At 37.0% G+C, this 19,965-nt stretch overlaps 1 protein-coding gene across 1 annotated transcript in view; it reads right to left on the reverse strand.

The window, feature by feature from the left end:
- MTFR1 (mitochondrial fission regulator 1) overlaps positions 1–19,965 on the reverse strand; it is a 79,748-nt gene that overhangs the window by 26,766 nt on the left and 33,017 nt on the right. The window contains exons 2-3 of the mRNA XM_037148952.2: positions 19,580–19,720; positions 5,801–5,899 (exon numbers count right to left, since the gene is read on the reverse strand). Of these exons, the coding sequence (XP_037004847.1) occupies positions 5,801–5,899; positions 19,580–19,645 (165 nt within the window). The 5' untranslated portion in view covers positions 19,646–19,720. The remainder of the gene's footprint in view (positions 1–5,800; positions 5,900–19,579; positions 19,721–19,965) is intronic.

Raw genomic sequence — 19,965 nt, forward strand, 5'->3', positions numbered from 1 at the left:
GAATTCTGAAGCCAAATACAGCCTCACACAATGCCAGACGGTACGCTGATACAGACGGCTTTCTAGAACACTCACCTAGAGGGGGAAGCCCTCACGTACTCTTAAGAGGCCTGCCCTCCAGAAGATAATTCCAGTTGTTTTCTTGGGGGGGTCCCCCATCATAAGTTTAAAATAAACATATCAGCTGGTGGTATGTGTAACCATTATGTATCATTATTACCCAACATCAACTTAATAAAGTACCATTAGAAAACTGACATTTTAACAATAACATACTAAAAATATCAAGTATTTAAAATGCCTTAAATTGGCTTTTAAGGAGGACAGACAAGAGAGAAAACTAGTATTAAAAAGAGATTTAAGAGGAATCCTGAGCAAAAGAAAAAACAAAAACAATAATGGAATTAAGTTGAAAAGGCTTTCAAAATACCATCTTTTTCCCATGTAGTGGAATAATCATGGTCACATGATAAAAAAAAGTACAAGCACCAGGAAGTACATGTCAAGGGATATGGTCAAAGAAAAATAAAAAATTATGCCTTGGCTTGTGTGGCTCAGTGGATTGAACACCAGCCAGCGAGCTAAAAAAATCAGCAGTTCAATTCCCTGTCAGAGCACATGCCTGGATTGCAGGCCAGGTCCCCAGCTGGGCGTGCGAGAGGCAACCAATCATGTTTCTCTGGCACATCAGTGTTTCCCTCTTTTGCTCCCTCCCTTCCCCTCTCTCTGAAAACAAAATCTTTAAATAAAAGAAAAATCAAAAATTAGATTTTTGCTTCTCCATTACATGTTTTAGAAATTTAGCCATGTGTCAATAAACAGATATTTAGTAAAATGAGTATCTTACACAACTTAAATGTTATTTAAGTAGGCATCACGGCTGATCTCCAGAGCCTGAGAGACCTAATATTCTATTCCTAACCATTACTGAAAACAGAATGCTATAATGATATTCCTATAACTTATAATAGGGAGATTCTAAATGGATAATGTGGAAATTCCTGAACAGGAAGATCCCCAAATCCAGAAGATGCTCCTATAACACAGAGTATTTTGTACAAGCTAGAGATTATAAAAGTAAAATCTGGATGATGTCTTCCTAAGGTGTGAGTTCATGAAGATCTGATTATAATTCTTTGTTTAGAAAGTAAAAATCTGTTCCAATACAGTTACTACTCTCCAGTTTGACCTTAAAACTTACTTTCCCGTAAGCTATAAAAACTGGTGTTTTCTTATTTTTATAAGCAGCAAAATAATACTTTAAATATAATAACCACTATGCTGTACACCTGAAACTAATCCAAAAATAATACTGAATGTGGCCCTGACTGGTGTGGCTCAGTTGTTTAGGCCTTGTCCCACAAAGCACAGGGTTACCTGTTCATTCCCAGTCAGAGCATGTGCTTGGCTTGCAGCCTGGCACTCAATGCCACACCAACCAGGGCTAGGGCTAGGGCATGTGCCTGGGCTGTAGGGTTGGTCCCAGGGCACATATGAGAAGCAACCAATGTTGATGTTTCTCCCTGACATCCATGTTTCTTTCCCTCTCTTTCTCCCTTCCTTTCCCCTCTCTCTAAAAATAAATAAATAAAATCTTAAAAAATAATATTAATATAAAATATAGTTGAAAAATTAAATTTAAATGAAAAATAATAAGCACTCAAAAACATAAAAGTTAAACCCATTTTGTGGCAGCTTTTCTGAGTGTTTTATAGCATAATTGGAGATCAAACATTTCTAAAATTGTTATTTGTAATACTTCATATAACATGTAAACACGAAAAGTTGCTTTTCTCATAAACTTTAAAAAGTAAACCAAATTATTCCATGGTCTTAGTCTGCATTCATACTAGGCATTCATTACATTTTTAAAAAGATTTCATTTATTTATCTTTAGAGGGGAAGGGAAGGAGAGAGGGAGAGAAATATCAATGTGTGGTTGCCTCTTGTGCATCCCCCCTGCTGGGAACTGGCCTGCAACCCAGGCATATGCCCTGACCAGGAACCAAACCACTAACCTCTCAACTCGTAGGAAGATGCCCAACCCACTGAGCCACACCAGTCAGGGCTCATTGACTTTTTTTTTAAATAATGAAATTTAGTTCCCAAAATGAACTATGGAAATGATAAAGTAGTTTTTGCTTTTGTAAACATCTGAATTTAATCCGAGACTCTGAGTTGTATGATTTTCCAATTTGGTAACATATTCTATTGATCTCTCTATAATAAAGTTATTGCTTATAAATAGAATATTAAAACTACTTTAATAAAATAATATTCTATTAAATGTGAACTTTTCAAGCATGGAACAATGTTATGTGTGGCACGGTACAAGTGACCATATAAAATTATGTTATCTCTGTGGTCATTCACACTGTGACAAATATCACATGGGAGTGTACAAATTGTTGTAAATAGTATTTCCTCATATAGTTATATTATTTTGAAAAGGATGTGACAATTATAGTGGTAACATAAAATTGTTAGAGAGCTAATATAAAATATAATTAGTTTAAAATACACTGATGGCTGATTTTAATACATTTGTAAATGAATATAACCTGACCAAAACAATAATTACAAATATTTCTACAAGATACAATGTTTAGAACTTGTGTTAAAATATGTCATTAAATATATACATGCTTCATAAACCTATGGAGCCGATAAACCCCATCATCAATTGGTTTGTCCCTGTGGTATATGCTATGGCTTCTATTAAGAGAGATTAATAACTTGCGAAGAATAAAACAACAAAGGCCATTTCAGTTGTTGCTGAAATGTATGAAATGTACAGTGAGTAACATAAGCATGGGATGGGAAGGGCAACTCAGTTAAGTACCAGTTAAGGTGAAGTCAGCACAGGCAAGGGGACTGACAATGTGGAATTCTTGAGATACAATTTAGATGCTGCTATTGCCATGCATGGATGACTAATGGGAAGTTTGAAAAAGAAAAGACCAACTTACTGAAGGTTCCAGCAAGGTCCTCTCCTACCATGGCTATTTTTAGTAGAGGGAAAAAAACAGTGAAAGGAATAAACTTTTTAAAAAATCATGGCCATTATGAAATTTAAAAAGAAAATTAGTGCTTAATGATTTATAAGTATCCAAATTCCTTTTGGGAAGTGTGGGAAAGCATTTCATTCAGAGCAAAAATTCAGCAGTAGTAGAGTATTTTTACTATTTTAAGTAGTTCAACTAAACATTTTATACAAGTTAAATCATCTAAAATTCAATTATATTTCAAGAATTTTACTAAAGTAACTTCAGATAATTTAAAATACTCTGATAATGTAAAACTATACTAAGGAAATTGATTCATTTAATAAAGTAAATAGAAGAAAAATACATAGCATGTACAAAACTTAAAATACTTAGAATGGAATATTAAAAGAGGTAACTGTTCTCATGTGACTTTTCATAAAATAAACACACTGGTACTAGGATGTTCTCAGTTTCTTGACAAAAAGGGGTTAATAGTAAATAGATGCAGTTTCTTTTACCACCATTTGTTTATAAGCAAATACAAAACATGCATTCTTAAAAATTAACACAGGAAAATAATAACCTCTAGCTTTTTTCCTCAGACTTAATTATTCCTCTTCTACCAATTCCTACCATAGTAAAAAAAATTGAAAACAGAATTTCTGTATTTTATTATGATTTAATACTCAGAAACACAATGACACCAGCAAGCCAAGAGGTGTGCCTGTGTAAACAATACTAATCTAAAAAAAATAACACTTAATTAAAATATTCTAGCCAACACTCAAGCCACTAATGTTTCTGAGTATTAATGCTTTCTATTCATGAAATACCTAGAATGGGGGGTTGTTGAGGGAGAGTCAATGAAGAAGAAAAGGGAAAAGGGACCAGAGAGACAGAGGGAAGAAAATATGTGTATGTGCCTCTCTCTAGAAATAACCTAGGAAGGTAAGAAACAGTATCCCTTGGTCCAATAGTGGTTCACCAGTTCTAGACTTTCTACAGTAGTATTTACTCATGTTGGACTCTTAGTTCAAATATATTCCATACCAATCAACTCCACCCCGACCCCAAAATGAGCCAGGAAAAAAAAAAGCAAAAATGCATTTTCAGTTTTATTACTCTAAACTGCATCCTTTAGATTTTCTGAAAACTACATTTTTCATATTTCTGATAGATGTATTAAAAAATAAAAGATACAGAGTAAAAATAGCAGATTTAAAATATCTAAGTAGCAGATAAAATACCCACTTTATAGACTCAGTACACTACAAAACTGCCTGGAAGTAAGTCTCACTATAAACAAATGTTTCCTGTCTTCCGCTATAATATCTCTCTTTACTCCACTTCATAGGTTAATTGATCTCTTTTCAAATGCAGCTCCTAAACTAAATCTAATAGTCTTTTTCTACTCATTAATTGTTTACGTGACCAGAGAGAGAGAATCCTTCCAAGGAAATGTACTTGGCTCTAGTACTTCAGCCTACTGACTGTCAGGGCAGATTTGGGTTGCTATCAAAAATTGCTAGATTACCTACATGTCCTATTACATGTCTCTAACTATATGAATACAAGTGTTGAAGCAAGTTATTCTGCCACTAGTTTAAGTCGATAAAAAGAAAATTTTAATAGAACTGAGAAAATCAGAAAAAATTTAATTAGCCTTAGTTACAACAGTTATTTAAAAGAAGTTGGCAAATCAATAATTTTTTCTAAATAAACTGAATTCTCAGAAATTATGCTAGAGACTCACTACCACAGATCTCATTTTCATTACTTTTTTGAAAGTCTATAGTTTGATAATAATTAATCCTTAGAAAGTTCTAACCTGTCAGTTTCTAGACTGATGCACAAAGGTTTTGCCAGTCAATTTGTAAGCAGGACTATTAGCACAACAATGAGCAACTTTTTAGTCAAATTGAATAAACATTAATTGCTACCACTTACTTAGAAACAGACTTTTCTCTTTTACCTCTCTCTGACAAGAAGAGTGATTTATGAATATGACATAATATCAAATGTATCATCCACATTTTATATGCTAATTTATTATTTAAAACTGACACAGATATCTGCTGAACTTTATATTCTTAAATGTTGAACTAAAAAGTTTTGTGTATAACTGTTACACAGAATTAATGAAAAACAAGAACAAAGCTATGGGATACATGTCTAACACTGTATCAGTAATAAGGAACAAAAGCCCAAAGCAAGAAAATAGTTTATCTCCAAGCAAAAAGTAGAGTTGCCCCTGATTTGGTGCTAGTAGAGGCTACTAAGACCTGAGCATTCAAAAGTATTCCTAATTTCAGGTTTCACTATCACCTCATTCAAAGACCCACAATTACCTCTTTGTCTTAACACTGTTGTTGCCAAGGCAGTAGTTCCCACAATTAATGATTTGCCTTAAACCACAGGTGGAAAAAGCAAGTTACATGGCATGCACAGAGACATCTAAGAATAAACTAGGGGAACAGAGCTATTATCCAAAGAGGAAGGTGTAACAACTAAAGAAAAGAATGGTAATACAAGGGCTACCTACATTCAAGGTCACCTGGGAATTAACTGCTTGGCTTATTATGTGCTTCCAAATCCTCACATATGTACTCTTAAGAAGGATAAATGTCTTAAAGATCCTGAATAATCACTTCACAAAGGAACTAAGACTTCTAGAAAGATTTTAGTGTGGTTTTTATCATCTCTTATTTTATTGATAGTGGCATTAATGGGAGGGAAGATTAAAAATACTACTAAAGTTGTTTTATGTAATTATATATTTAATACATTAATATAATACATTGAAATATATATACCTGAAACTGAACTCTTGGACACTGGATCAGAGATAAATTAGTACCAATTTTCCTTACGATACTTCGCGATGACCCATATGGCTTCCTAGACCAAAGTACCTGAGGAAGGAGAAAAACACAAAAGTTTAATTACATAATTTATATTACTCTAATACAAAGAAGTGGACAATTACTTGCATAACATGCTGACACATTAATTACGGGATCAGAATGTCTAAATGTTATGGGAAATGAGCTAATATTTCTTATTTAAAAAAATAAATAATATATATGGCTAATGACCATTTATGCAATAAAGTTTAATGTAGGTCTATAGAGAATAACTAGCAATTGTAAAATAATTCTATATTTGAAGTAAAAACATTATATATTTTTATTAGGTTTTCCCACTATTCTGCAAGGAAACACCTTTATCTCTTCTACTATATTTTTAGTTTTAGAATTTTAGATACATATACATTTTTTAAAACTATGACTACTTTTCCTATAATGGGCTTTTCAAAACAAATCCAAATCAGTATAAAGTTCCGAATCTGAATTTGTACCACCCATTTTGTTTGCTACACAAGAACACCTGGCCAAGGGTGAGTAGGGGCCAAAATCCAGTTGCACTACATTTTCTTGTGAGGCCTTGTCCCCAGGGCAAATGTCCCTTTTCCTACTTTAAAAAAAGGAACTAAAATGCACCAGTGGTGGCCCTAATGAGCAAAATTTCCCAGATGAAATCATAATACACAGAGGACATTATGCTATGCTTAAAGCAAAAACAGAAACAAACCCCCAAAGCAAAAAACAAAGGAAAAGCACACACGTAGAGTGTTAAATCATTACAAGCTGTACCTTGAAACTTCTCCCCAAGTATATCTTTCTTTAAAGAGAAAAACTATCCATCTGTTTTGAGTGCTACACTTGAAAGCCTAGACAGAAGCAGAGGTAAAGAGAGGTAGTGTGCTATTAAAAGCAATTTTAAAATAAAGGAATGAGATTGATATACTATTACATTGCATTCATTAGACTTTAACATTTAATTATATTGTAAAACTAAATAAGTACCAAACCAGATTAAATGTATTCTAAGCAATGGACACCAACCCCTTCTTAAAGTCACTCCATGGACATTCTAATTTAAAGAATGGAATTAATTACAAACAGTATGATGAATGGAATTACTCTAATATAAACAGTATGACCAAGTAATAATTGTTATTGTAAACAGTTGATGCCTCCAATACATAACCCAAAGTAAACCTTTAGACCATTTAAAAAGCATGAACGACTCATAAAATGAAGATAGATGCAATCTAACTTCTTATATTTTAGCAACCAAATCCAATTTAGGGATAACAGTATGAGTTAAAGTGACGATCATGGGGAAACATAGATGATACTTCTGGCATCTGCCTCAGCTGTTACATTAATTCCCCTCATGATGTTACAAGTTTTACTGACTGTTACCTGGGAGAGTTCCTATAACCTGTAGCTGGCTACTATAACCAACAAAACAGTAACCCTTGTTTTGGAAACATAAGAAGATGGTAATGGAAAATTGGGCAGTAGAAAGACATCAGTATTGAAATATGTATTAAACTAAGAATACATCTCTGATGCCTCAAAAGGAATTATTTGAGTTCAGGAACTCAAATTATGCCTACCAATGTTCATACAGAGGATTATCACATGTATATGGTTAATAACACATGAGGATTAAGAGAAGTAAAAACATCTCTCACTCAAGGACACTAAAGGACAATGGGAAGCATCACAGTTTTACAAAGTTCACATAAGAGGTCAAGAAAAAAAAAACATGGGCAAGCACTGTATTTTCCTGTGTAATGAGCACTCCCATGTATAATGTGCACCCAAGTTTTTGGCCCAAACATTCTGGAAAAAACCTTTTGTTTTCATTTTTTAATTCATTTTTATTTATTTATATTTACAAAAAGATTATCATATTCCAGAGTACTATTTTGCACACGAATAACAATACTTTCTGTAAATAAAAGAATTAAAAACATCTACATAGATGCAGCATTAGTACCACCCATATGTAACGTGCATCCTCAAAATTTGGGGCAAAAAAGTACGCGTCATACAAGGCAAAATATGGTGATTCTAAAACAGTATTTAAGCAGTCTTTAGCTTATACACGTTAATAGGTCTTGATCTTTTAAAAACAGATCCATAGAGAGCCATGACCTGCATGGCTCAGGGGGCTGAGTATCATCCAGCAAAGTGAAGAGTTGTCAGTTCAATTCCTGGTCAGGGCACATGCTTGGGCTGCAGGCCAGCTCCCCAGCTGAGGGTGAGCGAGGGACAACAGTTCATTTCTCTCTCACACTGCTGTTTCTCTGTCTCTCTTTTTCTCCCTCCTTTTCTCTCTAAAAATAAATAAAATCTTTAAAAATATAGATCCATAGGGCAATAGTATGTATACCTTTCAGTTATTTCTCTCTCTGAGTCTTCCATTTAGTCGCAAATCAAAACTCAAGGACACAGGTGTATTGGAACACTATTTATGCATCACAATATGACAACTACATAGTCTGAAGGGAACCTCCTGTTCCTCCAGTAAACAAAGATCTTAACTGGAGATGAAGATAGTAAAAAAAAAAAAAAAAAAAGCTCACAAACAAAAATTTACAAAGCATTTGCCAAGATCAGGAACTAACGTTTATGCCAGCTTTTAGAAGTCCTTGCTATTCATGCTTCAGGGCTGTTTTCAACTATTACCTTCTCATCTGCTTATCAGAAGAAAAGTTTTCCAGCTGAGCACAAGAGAAAGTGAACACAGACTGAGCTTTTAAATATAAGGAGTAAGTAGACTATTTGGAATTACACAAAATTTAAGGAAGTAAAAGACAGATTGCTTTATGTGATTGTTTTTCCAAGTATACATAGTAGACTGACATAATATTATTCTTCTGTTACTTATAAATTGCATAGCAGTTAGCACCAAAAAATATAAAGTGTCTATGTAAGCTAATGACTGGAATATTTAGAAAGAAGAAGAGCCATAACCTTTACTGGATTACAGAAAAAAAGTGAGCAGCTAACTTCCAGGAACTCTATAACTTGGTCTTTACTTTTTTCTTTTCAGCCCTCGTGGAGGGGAAGAAATTATAAATGGCTGTGAGGAAATAATGAACAGATGGTACTGAATAGTCACCATCTGTACACTGGGAGGCTATATGACTCAAGTGCATCTCCTACCCTAATGATGGCTGAACTGTGACTTGTCAGTCAGTATACTTGTTTGGAGAAGTAAAGATTTCCTCTAAAGATAAACTCTTCTTAATAATTTTTCAGATGTAAGAGGGAAGAAAAATGTCATTTCCAGACAATCCGATGTCATTAATAAGAATTCAATTCCATTAAGAAGCAGTGAAATAATAACTTATGTATAAGAACTACTGATAATCTCATAATGAATCTGTGTATCTCTGTGTGCATGTCTGTGGTCTGTGTCTAGTAGTGACGGTCCAAAACGTTTAGCGTGTTTGAAAGTGATGACAGCAAGGAGGAGGATGACAAAAGGATGACTTCTAGTAAAGATGGCAGCGTAGGCAGACATGCTTTGCTTCTTCATACAACCACATCAAAATTACAACTAAAATATAAAACAACCATCACTCAGAACCATAAACTGAATGGAAGTCAGACAACTACAGAATTAAAGAAACCACATCCATCCAGACTGGGAGGTGGAGCACAGACTCAAAATAGGTTGGTCCCTCACCCATGTGTGGTACGTAAAAATTCAGGAGGGGTATCCCAGGAGCAGGGAGGCCCAGCCCCATACCAGGTTCCTCAGCCTGGGGTTCCAAAGCCAGGAAGTTAATTGCCACAACTTCTGGCTGCAAAAACCAGCAGAACTCAGTCAGTGGAAGAAAATTCCAGAGTCCCAAGCAGTTCCTCTTAAAGAACCCACACAGAGACTCACCTACTTAGAGTCACTCCCTCTAAGCTACAGCACTGGTGTAGCAGTTTGAAAGGTACCGGTGGTACATAGAGAGAAACTGAAGTGTCTGGAATCAAGGTGAATGGACGCCATTGTCCCTTTTCTAAACCTTCCTGCTTTAGAGCCAGCAAGCTGGTGCTACATATACATGACTCCATCAACCTAACACTATTGACCTGCCTTGGAGATCCCCAAGACTCTGCCCCACCCAATTTACTGGCCCACCCAAGCTGCCTTTCCATAAAAATGGCAATGTTGGCTCATGCCTTACAACTTTCTAAATCCTCTCAAACAAGCAACAACATCTGGCCTCAGTGAGCTCCAGGCCCGGCACTAGCAGCAACCAGCCTAGATTCACACCTTGGCTTCACCTGGGATTCTCCAAGCCCAGCACAAGCAGCAGCCATCTCAGATTGCATTATATCTCAGGTTGGTTTCCCTGGGCAACACATAAGTTGGGGCTGACCTTAGCCTGCACCACCTGGGAAACCCTAGTGCCAGCGCACACACTGGACAGCTACAGACCACATCACAGCACCCCCATCCTGCCTGTACACAGCTGATATTCCCATGGGGGGCACCGGCTGGTGGTCAGTTTTGCTCCTTGCAGGTGACTGACCTGGGTAAGTTCCTCCCATTGATCTGCCAATAGCAACCAAAGCTCAACTACAAGAGGATGGTGTACTGAGCCCACACAAAGGTGTACCTCGAGCTCCCAGCTTGAATGAGAGGGGAGGCTGGGTGACTGGATCAACCCTATAGGACACCTACTACATTAGGACATGCTACCAAGACACAGAGCTCTACCTAATAGAGAAACAAACCCAGAGAGGTAGCCAAAATGAGGAGACAAGGAAACGGACCAAATGAAAGAACAGATTGAAGCTTCAGAAATATAGTTAAACAAAATGGAGATAAGCAATCTATCGGATGCAGAGTTCAAAATACTGTTTACGAGGATGCTCAAGGAACTCAATCCTATAACAGCGTAAAAAAGATCCAGTAAGAATGAAGGATATGCTAATTGAAATAAAGAACAATTGACAGGGAAATCAGAGTAGAGTGGGTGGATGAAACCAAGATTCAAACCAATTATATGGAATAGAAAGAAGCAAAAAACAACCAATCAGAACAAAAAGAAGAGAGTCCAGACTTCTGGCCAAGATAGAAGCAAAGGTAGATATACTTTGCCTCTTCCCACAACCAAAAGAAGGACAACAACAAATTTAAAAAACAAAGAACTAACTGAACTGCCAGAAAATTGAACTATATAGAAGTCTAACCACCAAGGAGTTAAAGAAAAAACATTCGTCCAGACCAGTAGGAGGAGCGGAGATGAGCAACCAGGGTGAAGAGGGCTTGCAGCAAGGCCGTGGCTAGTGGACCAGGAAAGGTGGTGGCTGGAGGACAGGGTGAATCCACATTTGTGTGCGCATAAACCAGGAGGAACAACTGGGGAGGAGCAGGATAGACTGCCCAACCCAGGGTTCCAGTGTGGGGAAATAAAACCTCAAAATCTTTGACTGAAAACAACTGTAGGGTTGCAGCAGCAGGAGAAACTCCCAGCCTCAAAGGAGAGTTCACTGAAGAGACCCAGAGTCCTAGAATGTACATAAACCCATCCACCTGGGAATCAGCACCAGAAGGGCCCCCAATTTACTTGTGTGGGTGGGTAGCAGAGCAAGTGGCTGAAGCCAACCAAGAGCCAAGCAAGTGACAATGTTCCCTCTCCGAACCCTCCCCGACATACACGCCACAACACAGCCACATGGATTGCCCAGCCCTGGTGAATACCTAAGGCTCTGCCCCTTACTACGTAACAGGTGCACTGAAATAAAAAATATGGCCCAAATGAAAGAACACATCAAAGCTCCAGAAAATATAGAACTAAGCGATGAAGAGATAGCCAACCTATCAGACACAGAGTACAAAATACTGGTAATCAGATGCTCACAAAAATGGTTGAGTATAGTTGCAAAATAGAAAAAGTGAAATCAAGGGAACCAACAGTGAAGGGAAGGAAACTGGGACTCAAATCAAAATTTAGACCAGAAGAAAGAAATAAACATTCAACCAGAACAGAAGGAAGAAACAAGAATTTAACAAAATGAGGAGAGGCTTAGGAATCTTCAGGACAACTTAAAATGTTCCACCATCCAAATCATAGGGGTGCCCGAAGGAAAAGAGGAAGAAAAAGAAATTGAAATTTTATTTAAAAACACAATAAAGGAGAACTTCCCCATCTGGTGAAGGAAAAAGAATTCCAGGAATTCCAGGAAGCCCAGAGAGTCCCAAAGAAATTGGACCCAAGGAGGAAGACACCAAGGCACATCATAGTTATATTACCCAAGATCAAAGATAAGGAGACAACCTTAAAAGCAGCAAGAAAAAAGGAGAGTTACCTACAAAGGAGTTCCCAAAAGACTATCAGCTAATTTCTCAAAAGAAACCTTGCAGGCAAGAAAGGACGAGAAAGTAAAATATGAAGTCATGAAAGGCAAGGTCCTACATCCAAGATGACTCTATCCAGCAAAGTTTTCATTCAGAATGGAAGGGCAGATAAAGTGCTTCCCAGATAAGGTCAATTTAAAGGAGTTCATCATCACCAAGCCCTTCTTACATGAAATGTTAAATGAACTTATCTAAGAAAAAGATGATGATCAAAAATATAAACAGTAATGACAACAAACTCACAACCATCAACAAGTGAACCTAAAAAAAAACCCCAAAAACAAAAATGAAGTAAGCAAACAACTAGAACAGGAACAGATCACAGAAATAGAGATCATATGGAGGGTTATCAGCAGAGAGGAGGTGGGGGGGTAGATGTGGGAAAAGCTACAGGGAATAAGAAACATAAATGTTAGGTACAAAATAGAGAGGAGGAAGTTAAGAATAGTATGGGAAATGGAGAAGCCAAAGAACTTATATGTATGACCCATGTACATCAACTAACTGGAGGGAATGCTGGTGGAAGTGGGGGTAGAGGGGAATAAAGAGGATGAAAAATGGGACAACTGTAATAGCATAATCAATAAAATATATTTTAAACAAAGGGAGAATCCAAGAAAATTAGTATAGTATAAGCAGCCTCTGGGACAACATTTGCCTCACTGGGGTACCAGAAGGAGAAGAGAAAAAGCAAGAAATTGGAAATCTATTTGAAAAATAATGAAAGAAAACTTCCCTAATTTGGTGAAGAAAATAGACATGCAAATCCAAGAAGCAAAGAGGCCCACTCCAAAACACATCATAATTAAAATGCCAAAGGTTAAAGATAAAGAGAGAATCTTAAAAGCAGCAAAAGGAAAGCAGTTACCTTACAGGGGAGTTCCCATAAAACTGTCAGTTGATTTCTCAAAGAAGCTTTTCAAGCCAGAAGAGATTGGCAAGAAATATGCAAAGTCATTAAAACCAGGGACCTATAGCCAAGATTGCTCTACCCAGCAAAGCTATAATTTAGAATCAAAGGGCAACTAAAGAGCTTCCCAAAGAAGAAAAACTGAAGGAGTTCATCATCAACAAACCATTATTATATGAAATGTTAAAGAGACTTATTTAAGAAAAACAAGCGATCCAGTCATCCCACTGCTGGGATTATACCCTAAGAATCCTGAAACAACAATTCAAAGGAACCTATGCAACCCAATGTTCATAGCAGCATTATTTACAATAGCAAAGTGCTGGAAACAACCTAAGTGCTCATCAGTAAATAAGTGGATCAAAAAATTGTGGTACACTTATAAAATGGAATACTATGTCACAGAAAAAAAGAACTCATACTATTTGTGACAGCATGTATGGAAACAGAGAGTATTTGCTAAGTGAAATAAATCAGGCAGCAAAAGACAAATACCATATGATCTCACCTGTAAGTGGAACCTAATGAATAAAACAAACTAACAAGTAAAATAGCAGCAAAGACATGGAAATAAAAAACAAACTGACAGCAACCAGGGGGAGAGAGCAGAGGGATAATGGGAGAAAGAGGGGAAAGAGTATAGTCAAGGAACATATATAAAGGACCCATGGTAAGAGACAACAGGGTAGGGATTGATTGTGGGGTGGGGGAGCTGAGCAGGGAAGAGAAATAGGGAAAAAATGGGACAACTGTAACTGAACAATAAAAAAAAAAGATCAAAACTATGAACAATAAAACAACAGTAAATACAGTATGTCAACAATTCAACTTAAAAAACTAAGCAAGCAAGCAAGCAAGAACAGAAATAGAAACATGGATTTTGATGGCTGCCAGATGGAAGGGCAGTGTAGGAGAATGGGTGAAGTGGTAAGGGGATTTTAAAAGAACCGATAGGTAGCTAGAGAATAGCCATGGAAATGTAAAGTACAGTATAGGAAATGGAATAGCCAAAGAACTTATATGCATGACCCATGGACACAAATAATGGTAGGGGCATTGCCTCAGGGAGTGGGAGATGCTGGGTGGAGGAAGGGGGCAAAGGGGAAAGATCAGGACAATTGTAATAGCACAATCAATAAAATATATTATAAATATATTTTTGCTTAAGGACATAAATATAGTAATAGACTGAGGAAAAGTTTGGATAGATGTGAATACATGGTTTTAAATTCAAACAAATGTTGAGCCAAGTGGAAGGCAGTGAAGAGAAAACAGAGAGGCCATGAGGCATATAGACCTGGCTTTGAAAGTAGGCTCTATCACTTATTGCCTGTATAAACTGGCCAAATAATTGATCCCTCTCTGCAATGCTTCCATTCCCTCAGCTATGAAATGGGGTCAGTAACTACTTCATGAGCCTATGAGCATTAAATGAGTTAATGTGTTTATATATAATGTCTTTAATTAATGTAGCAAAGTATACAAAAATGAGAAGAAAGTTTAGAATCAGAATTGGGTTATTACATCTCTGCCACTTACAAGTAACTTTGGTCAAGTCAGTTAAACACTCTGAACGTCTGGTTCTAGTGAACATACATAACACAAATAAAAGAACTGGGCATACATAGTAAGCCAGTCTGTGATAGCTAGTATGGTGGTGCTGATGTGTAGATTAAAATACAAAGTAATCATCATCACTTGTCATGATGGAAATAACAGAGCCCTGATTTCAAAGCTCGGACTTTTTTTAAGGCAGTTAAAATATGTAAAGAACAAAGGTAGTTTCTTCTCTTGGAATACTTTCAAAACATAGTATTAAGTTACTTATTAAACCACTGAGAAAATCCAAAAGGTGAAGTTAAAGATTTTTTTTTAATTTCTGATGCTCAAAGGTAAAATATTGGTACACTATACCTTTTTAATCTTTGACAGCAGACTAAGAGAACTTGCAAACTAAGGTAGAAAATGACTCCAAAGGAGTAAATTGCTTTGTTACAAGAAAACTTGTTCTACATAGATCTTCAGTTAACTGATTCAAGTTAATTACATGTTACAGGAAAAAATGATCTTCTTCATCTATTAGTGGAAAGAGCCCTCAGTTGTAATTACAGTATCAGGAACAAGTTATTGCTCTCTTACCTAGTCCATTCTTTGATAAAAGGCATCCATTTTACAGCTCAAAATGAACAAAGCTAAATAAATGAATAAGCTAATTTGTATACTCTGTTCCTGAAATAGTATTTTTTTACTTTAGCCTCAATCAGCACCAGTCACATTTATCTGACTTGGGGCAGGGAATGACAGAGCAAAACCACAGGACACTAACATTTTAATGTACCTACACCATATAGAAAACACTGTGCTAGGTGTTTCACATACGCTGTCATTGAATCTACAGGCTAATCCTGCAATAGTTCTTACTTGTAATTTGTAGATAAAGAAAATAACTGGCAAAGATAAATACCAGAGCCAGGTTTGTCTGAGTCCAAGACCTACAAACTTTCTACCAAATATATTTCTTATTAAAACTGCAAATAAATAGGAAATTATAAATTGGAAAGTTTCACTTTGAGGGAGTCATAAATGAAAAATGATTCACATCTTTCTGAAAGCAAAAGAAATTCTTTTGCTGTCAGTACTAAAATGTTAACCAACCCTACGTAGCCAGATAGTAACAAAAAACAAGTGTATACCTAAATTAAGTCCAAAACATAGAAAGATGCAACTAAAAAAGATGAAAACACTATTACCTTTTAAAAGGATTTTATTTATTTATTCTTAGCAAAAGGGGAAAGGAGGGAAAAAGGGAGGGAGAGAATCACTGATGTGTGAGAGAAACATCATTGAAGGGTTGACTCTCTCGTCTTACGCAGGCTCACAAGCCAGGCATATGCTCTGACTAGGAAGCAAACGGGTGACCCTTTGCTTTGCAGGACTATGCCCAACCAACTGAGCACACCAGTCAGGGCAAAATACTACTAACTTTACAAACCATTTTCCTATGGCTGATCCTCAAGCCAATAATCTCAAAATTATACAGTTATAAAAAAAGGTGAAGACTTCCGCCAAGATGGAGGCATAGGTGGAGATGCCCTGCTTTCTCACGTAACCAAGTTTAGAGACAACTAAATATTATCAACAGAAAACGCAGCCAGAACACAGAAAATTGAACTTTTCGGAAGTCTGATAACAACAAATTCTTCAGCCTGACCGGTAAGAGGGGCAAAACCAGCAGCTGGCGGAGCAGGGTTGCACAGAAAAACTCAGTCAGACGGACTCAGGCTCGTGGAATCCAGGCGCAGGGTTGGACCTGGTGGGCAACTCAGCAAGCGACCGAGGGAGCAGAGCTGCAGGTTGACTGAGGTCGCGCATTCGTGTGTGGATAGACAAGCAAGGGAGTGGGCGATTGGACGAGAGCCAGAAGCTCCAGCAGCGAGCAGCAGCGGAGGGCACCACCATTTCCCCACTCTGACCCCGCCTCCACATACAGCGTCATAACCCAGCGACCTAAGTGGCCCTGCCCTGGTGAACCACCTAAGGTTCTGCTCCTCACCCAGCAGCGCAAAACAGCAGAGGAGGTCGCCATTTCTCCACTCTGACCACGCCCCCACATACAGAGTCACAACCCAGCGACCTGGGAGTCCAAGGCTCCCCTCCTTGTACTTAACGGGCGTGAACAGAACAAAAATGGCTCAAGAAGATCTCAAAGCCCCAGAGCCTATAAATCTAAGTGATGAAGAAATAGCAAAACTCTCAGATGCACAGTTTAAAACACTGGTGATCAGGATCCTCACAGAACTGGTTGATTTTAGTCACAAATTAGACAAATATATGAAGGCTAAACTAATTGAAATGAATGGAATTGCACAGGAAACCAATAGCGATGAAAAGGAAACTGGGACTCAAATCGATGGAGTGGACCAGAAGAAAGCAAATAATGGCCAAACAGAAAAGAGTGAAGAAGCAAGAATTTTAAAAAATGAGGAGAGGCTTAGGAACCTCCAGGACATCTTTAAATGCTCAAACATCCGAATCATAGGGGTACCAAAAGGGGAAGAGGAACAGCCACAAGTGGAAAACTTATTTGAACAAATAATAAAGGAGAATTTCCCCAATCTGGCAAAGGAAATAGACTTCCAGGAAATCCAGGAAGCTCAGAGAGTCCCAAAGAAGTTGGACCCAAGAAGGAACACACCAAGGCACATCATCATTACATTAGCCAAGATTAAAATGAAGGAGAGAATCCCAGAAGCAGCAAGAGCTAAGGGGACAGTCACCTACAAAGGAGTCCCCATCAGACTGTCAGCAGATTTCTCAAAAGAGACCTTACAGGTAAGAAGGGGCTAGAAAGAGGTATTCCAAGTCATGAAATCCAAAGACCTACAACCAAGACTGCTCTATCCAGCAAAACTTTCATTTAGAATGGAAGGACAAATAAAGTGCTTCTCAGATAAGATCAAATTCAAGGAGTTCATCATCACCAAGCCCTTATTACATGAAATGTTAAAGGGACTTAGAAAAAGAAGTTAAAGAAACATGAACAGTGAAAGGACAGCAAACTCAGTTATTAACAACCACACCTAAAACAAAAGCAAACTAAAAGGACAGCTAGATCAGGAATGGAAACATAGAAATGAAGATCTCAAGGAGGGTTAGCAACAGGGGAGTGGGAGGAGGAGAAGTTGGGGAGAAGGTACAGAAAATAAGTAGCATAGACAGTAGATAGAAAATAGATGGGGGGGCAAGAATAGTATGGGAAATATAGAATCTGAAGAACTTGAGACACATGGTCATAAACTAAAGGGGGGGTAATGGTAGGGACGGGGGGTAGGGTGAAGGGGAATGAAGGGGGGGAATAGAACAACTGTAATAGCATAATCAATAAAAAAATAAATAAATTTTAAAAAGGTGAGTTAATCTGGTTCTTTGCATTTTATCTCCAAAGACAATAGATGTAAGTAACATTCAGGGAGGGAATGGTTACGGGGATTTCAAGTTCAACTTTCTTTTAAGAAGTTATGAAAAGACACAAAATAAAAAGTAAAGTAGTGCATTAAATAGTCAAAGTAGTGCATTAAAAAGTATACACATATTCAAATTATGTCCCTTGCCTATGCCTTTAATAAATAAAGCTAATTCCATGTCATCTATAACAAAACATTAAGTTTGAAAATGAAAATAAAAACTCCACAAAATATGCTTGGCACAACTATTGCTCTAATAACTTTATATTGGATCTGGAATAAATTAGGGAAAAAAATACTTTTGAAAATGTCAAGATTATCTTTGGTATGAAATAACCATATATTAATTTTTCTTCATATCTATAGTTCTTATTTTACAGAAGACATGACTTACCTTTGCTTTAAACAGTTGTGTGCTAAGCCAATTATAGAAATATTGAATATAATTCTACAATGGTGAGTTATATTATTAGTCAAGCATATTTTATTCAATCATTTCCATATATATTTAACACTTTTCCTCCCTAATAACAAACACATTAATTTTTTCTTTTATTGTTTACACTATTAGAGATGTCCCCATTTCTCCCCCTTTGCTAACCTCCATCCAGCCCTCGCTGTGCCTTCCCTGTGGCCATCCCACAGTGTTGTTGGTGTCTGTAGGTTATGCACATGTGTTCTTTGGCTAATCCCTTCACCTTTTTTCATTTGGTCCCCACTCCTACATCCGAACAGCTGTCAGTCTGTTGCATGTATCCAAGCTTCTGTTTCTATTTTATTCAGTCTATTTTGTTCATTAAATTCCACAGATAAGTGGGATCGTGGTATTTGTCTATCACTGGATGACTTATTTCACTTAGCACAATAATCTCCAATTCCATCCACGCTGTCATGAAAGAGTTTCTTCCTTTTTATAGCCATGTAGTATTCCACTGAGTAAATGTATCACTGATTTTTTAACCATTCATCAGCTGATGGGCACTTCGGCTGTTTCCAGATTTTGGCTATTGTAAATAACATTGCTATGAACATAGGGGTGCGCACATTCTTTTGAATTGGTGTTTGGGGATTCTTAGGATATATTCCCAGAAGTGAAACTGCTAGGTCATAAGGCAGTTCCATGTGTAATTTTTTTGAGGAAACTCCATACTGTTTTTCACAGCAGCTGCAAAGTAAGTCTCTATTCCCACTAACACTGCAGTAGGGTTCCCTTTTCTCTGTATCTTCCCCAGCACTTGCTCTTTGTTGACAAATGCATTGCTTTTCACAGTCAGATGAATATTAGTAAGTTTTCAGTGTAACCCCAAAAGTTATTCCCTTGCTTAGATGCTAGGGAAAAATTCTCTTCTATCATTTAAATAGTAAACAAATTAAATAGTATATAAGCATATTAATATCAAAATGTTGGTCATATATAGATGCATTTTACTTTCTGAGAAAAAAAAATCCTAAAAGGTCTAAATGCCTGGAACTTAAAATGAGTTTTGAGCACTTACCGATTCCATTTTTACTCCAACCTGTTGAATAACCATCCTAATTAGGCGTTTAATCCAGCCAAGCATTTAGATGGCAGTCTCTCCAAACTTGCATTTCAAGTACTTCAGGCATACACAGCAGCACATGGTCCATAAAACATACTGAAATTTTAAAATACAAATATTAAAATGAAATAATAATAATACTTATTATTAGTTTTAGTCCTCACCTGAGGATGTTTTTATTGACTTTAGAGAGGTGGGGAGAGAAAGAAAAACACTGATTAACTAGTTCCCTCCCATACATGCCCTGACCAGGGACTAAACCCACAATGTAGGTATGTGTCCTGACCAAGGATCAAACCCACAACCTTTCTGTGTATGGGGCAACACCCCAGCCAACTGAC

The sequence above is a fragment of the Artibeus jamaicensis genome, unplaced genomic scaffold, assembly GCF_021234435.1.
Source record: "Artibeus jamaicensis isolate MK-2021 breed Jamaican fruit bat unplaced genomic scaffold, CSHL_Jam_final scaffold_916, whole genome shotgun sequence".
NCBI lineage: Eukaryota > Metazoa > Chordata > Mammalia > Chiroptera > Phyllostomidae > Artibeus > Artibeus jamaicensis.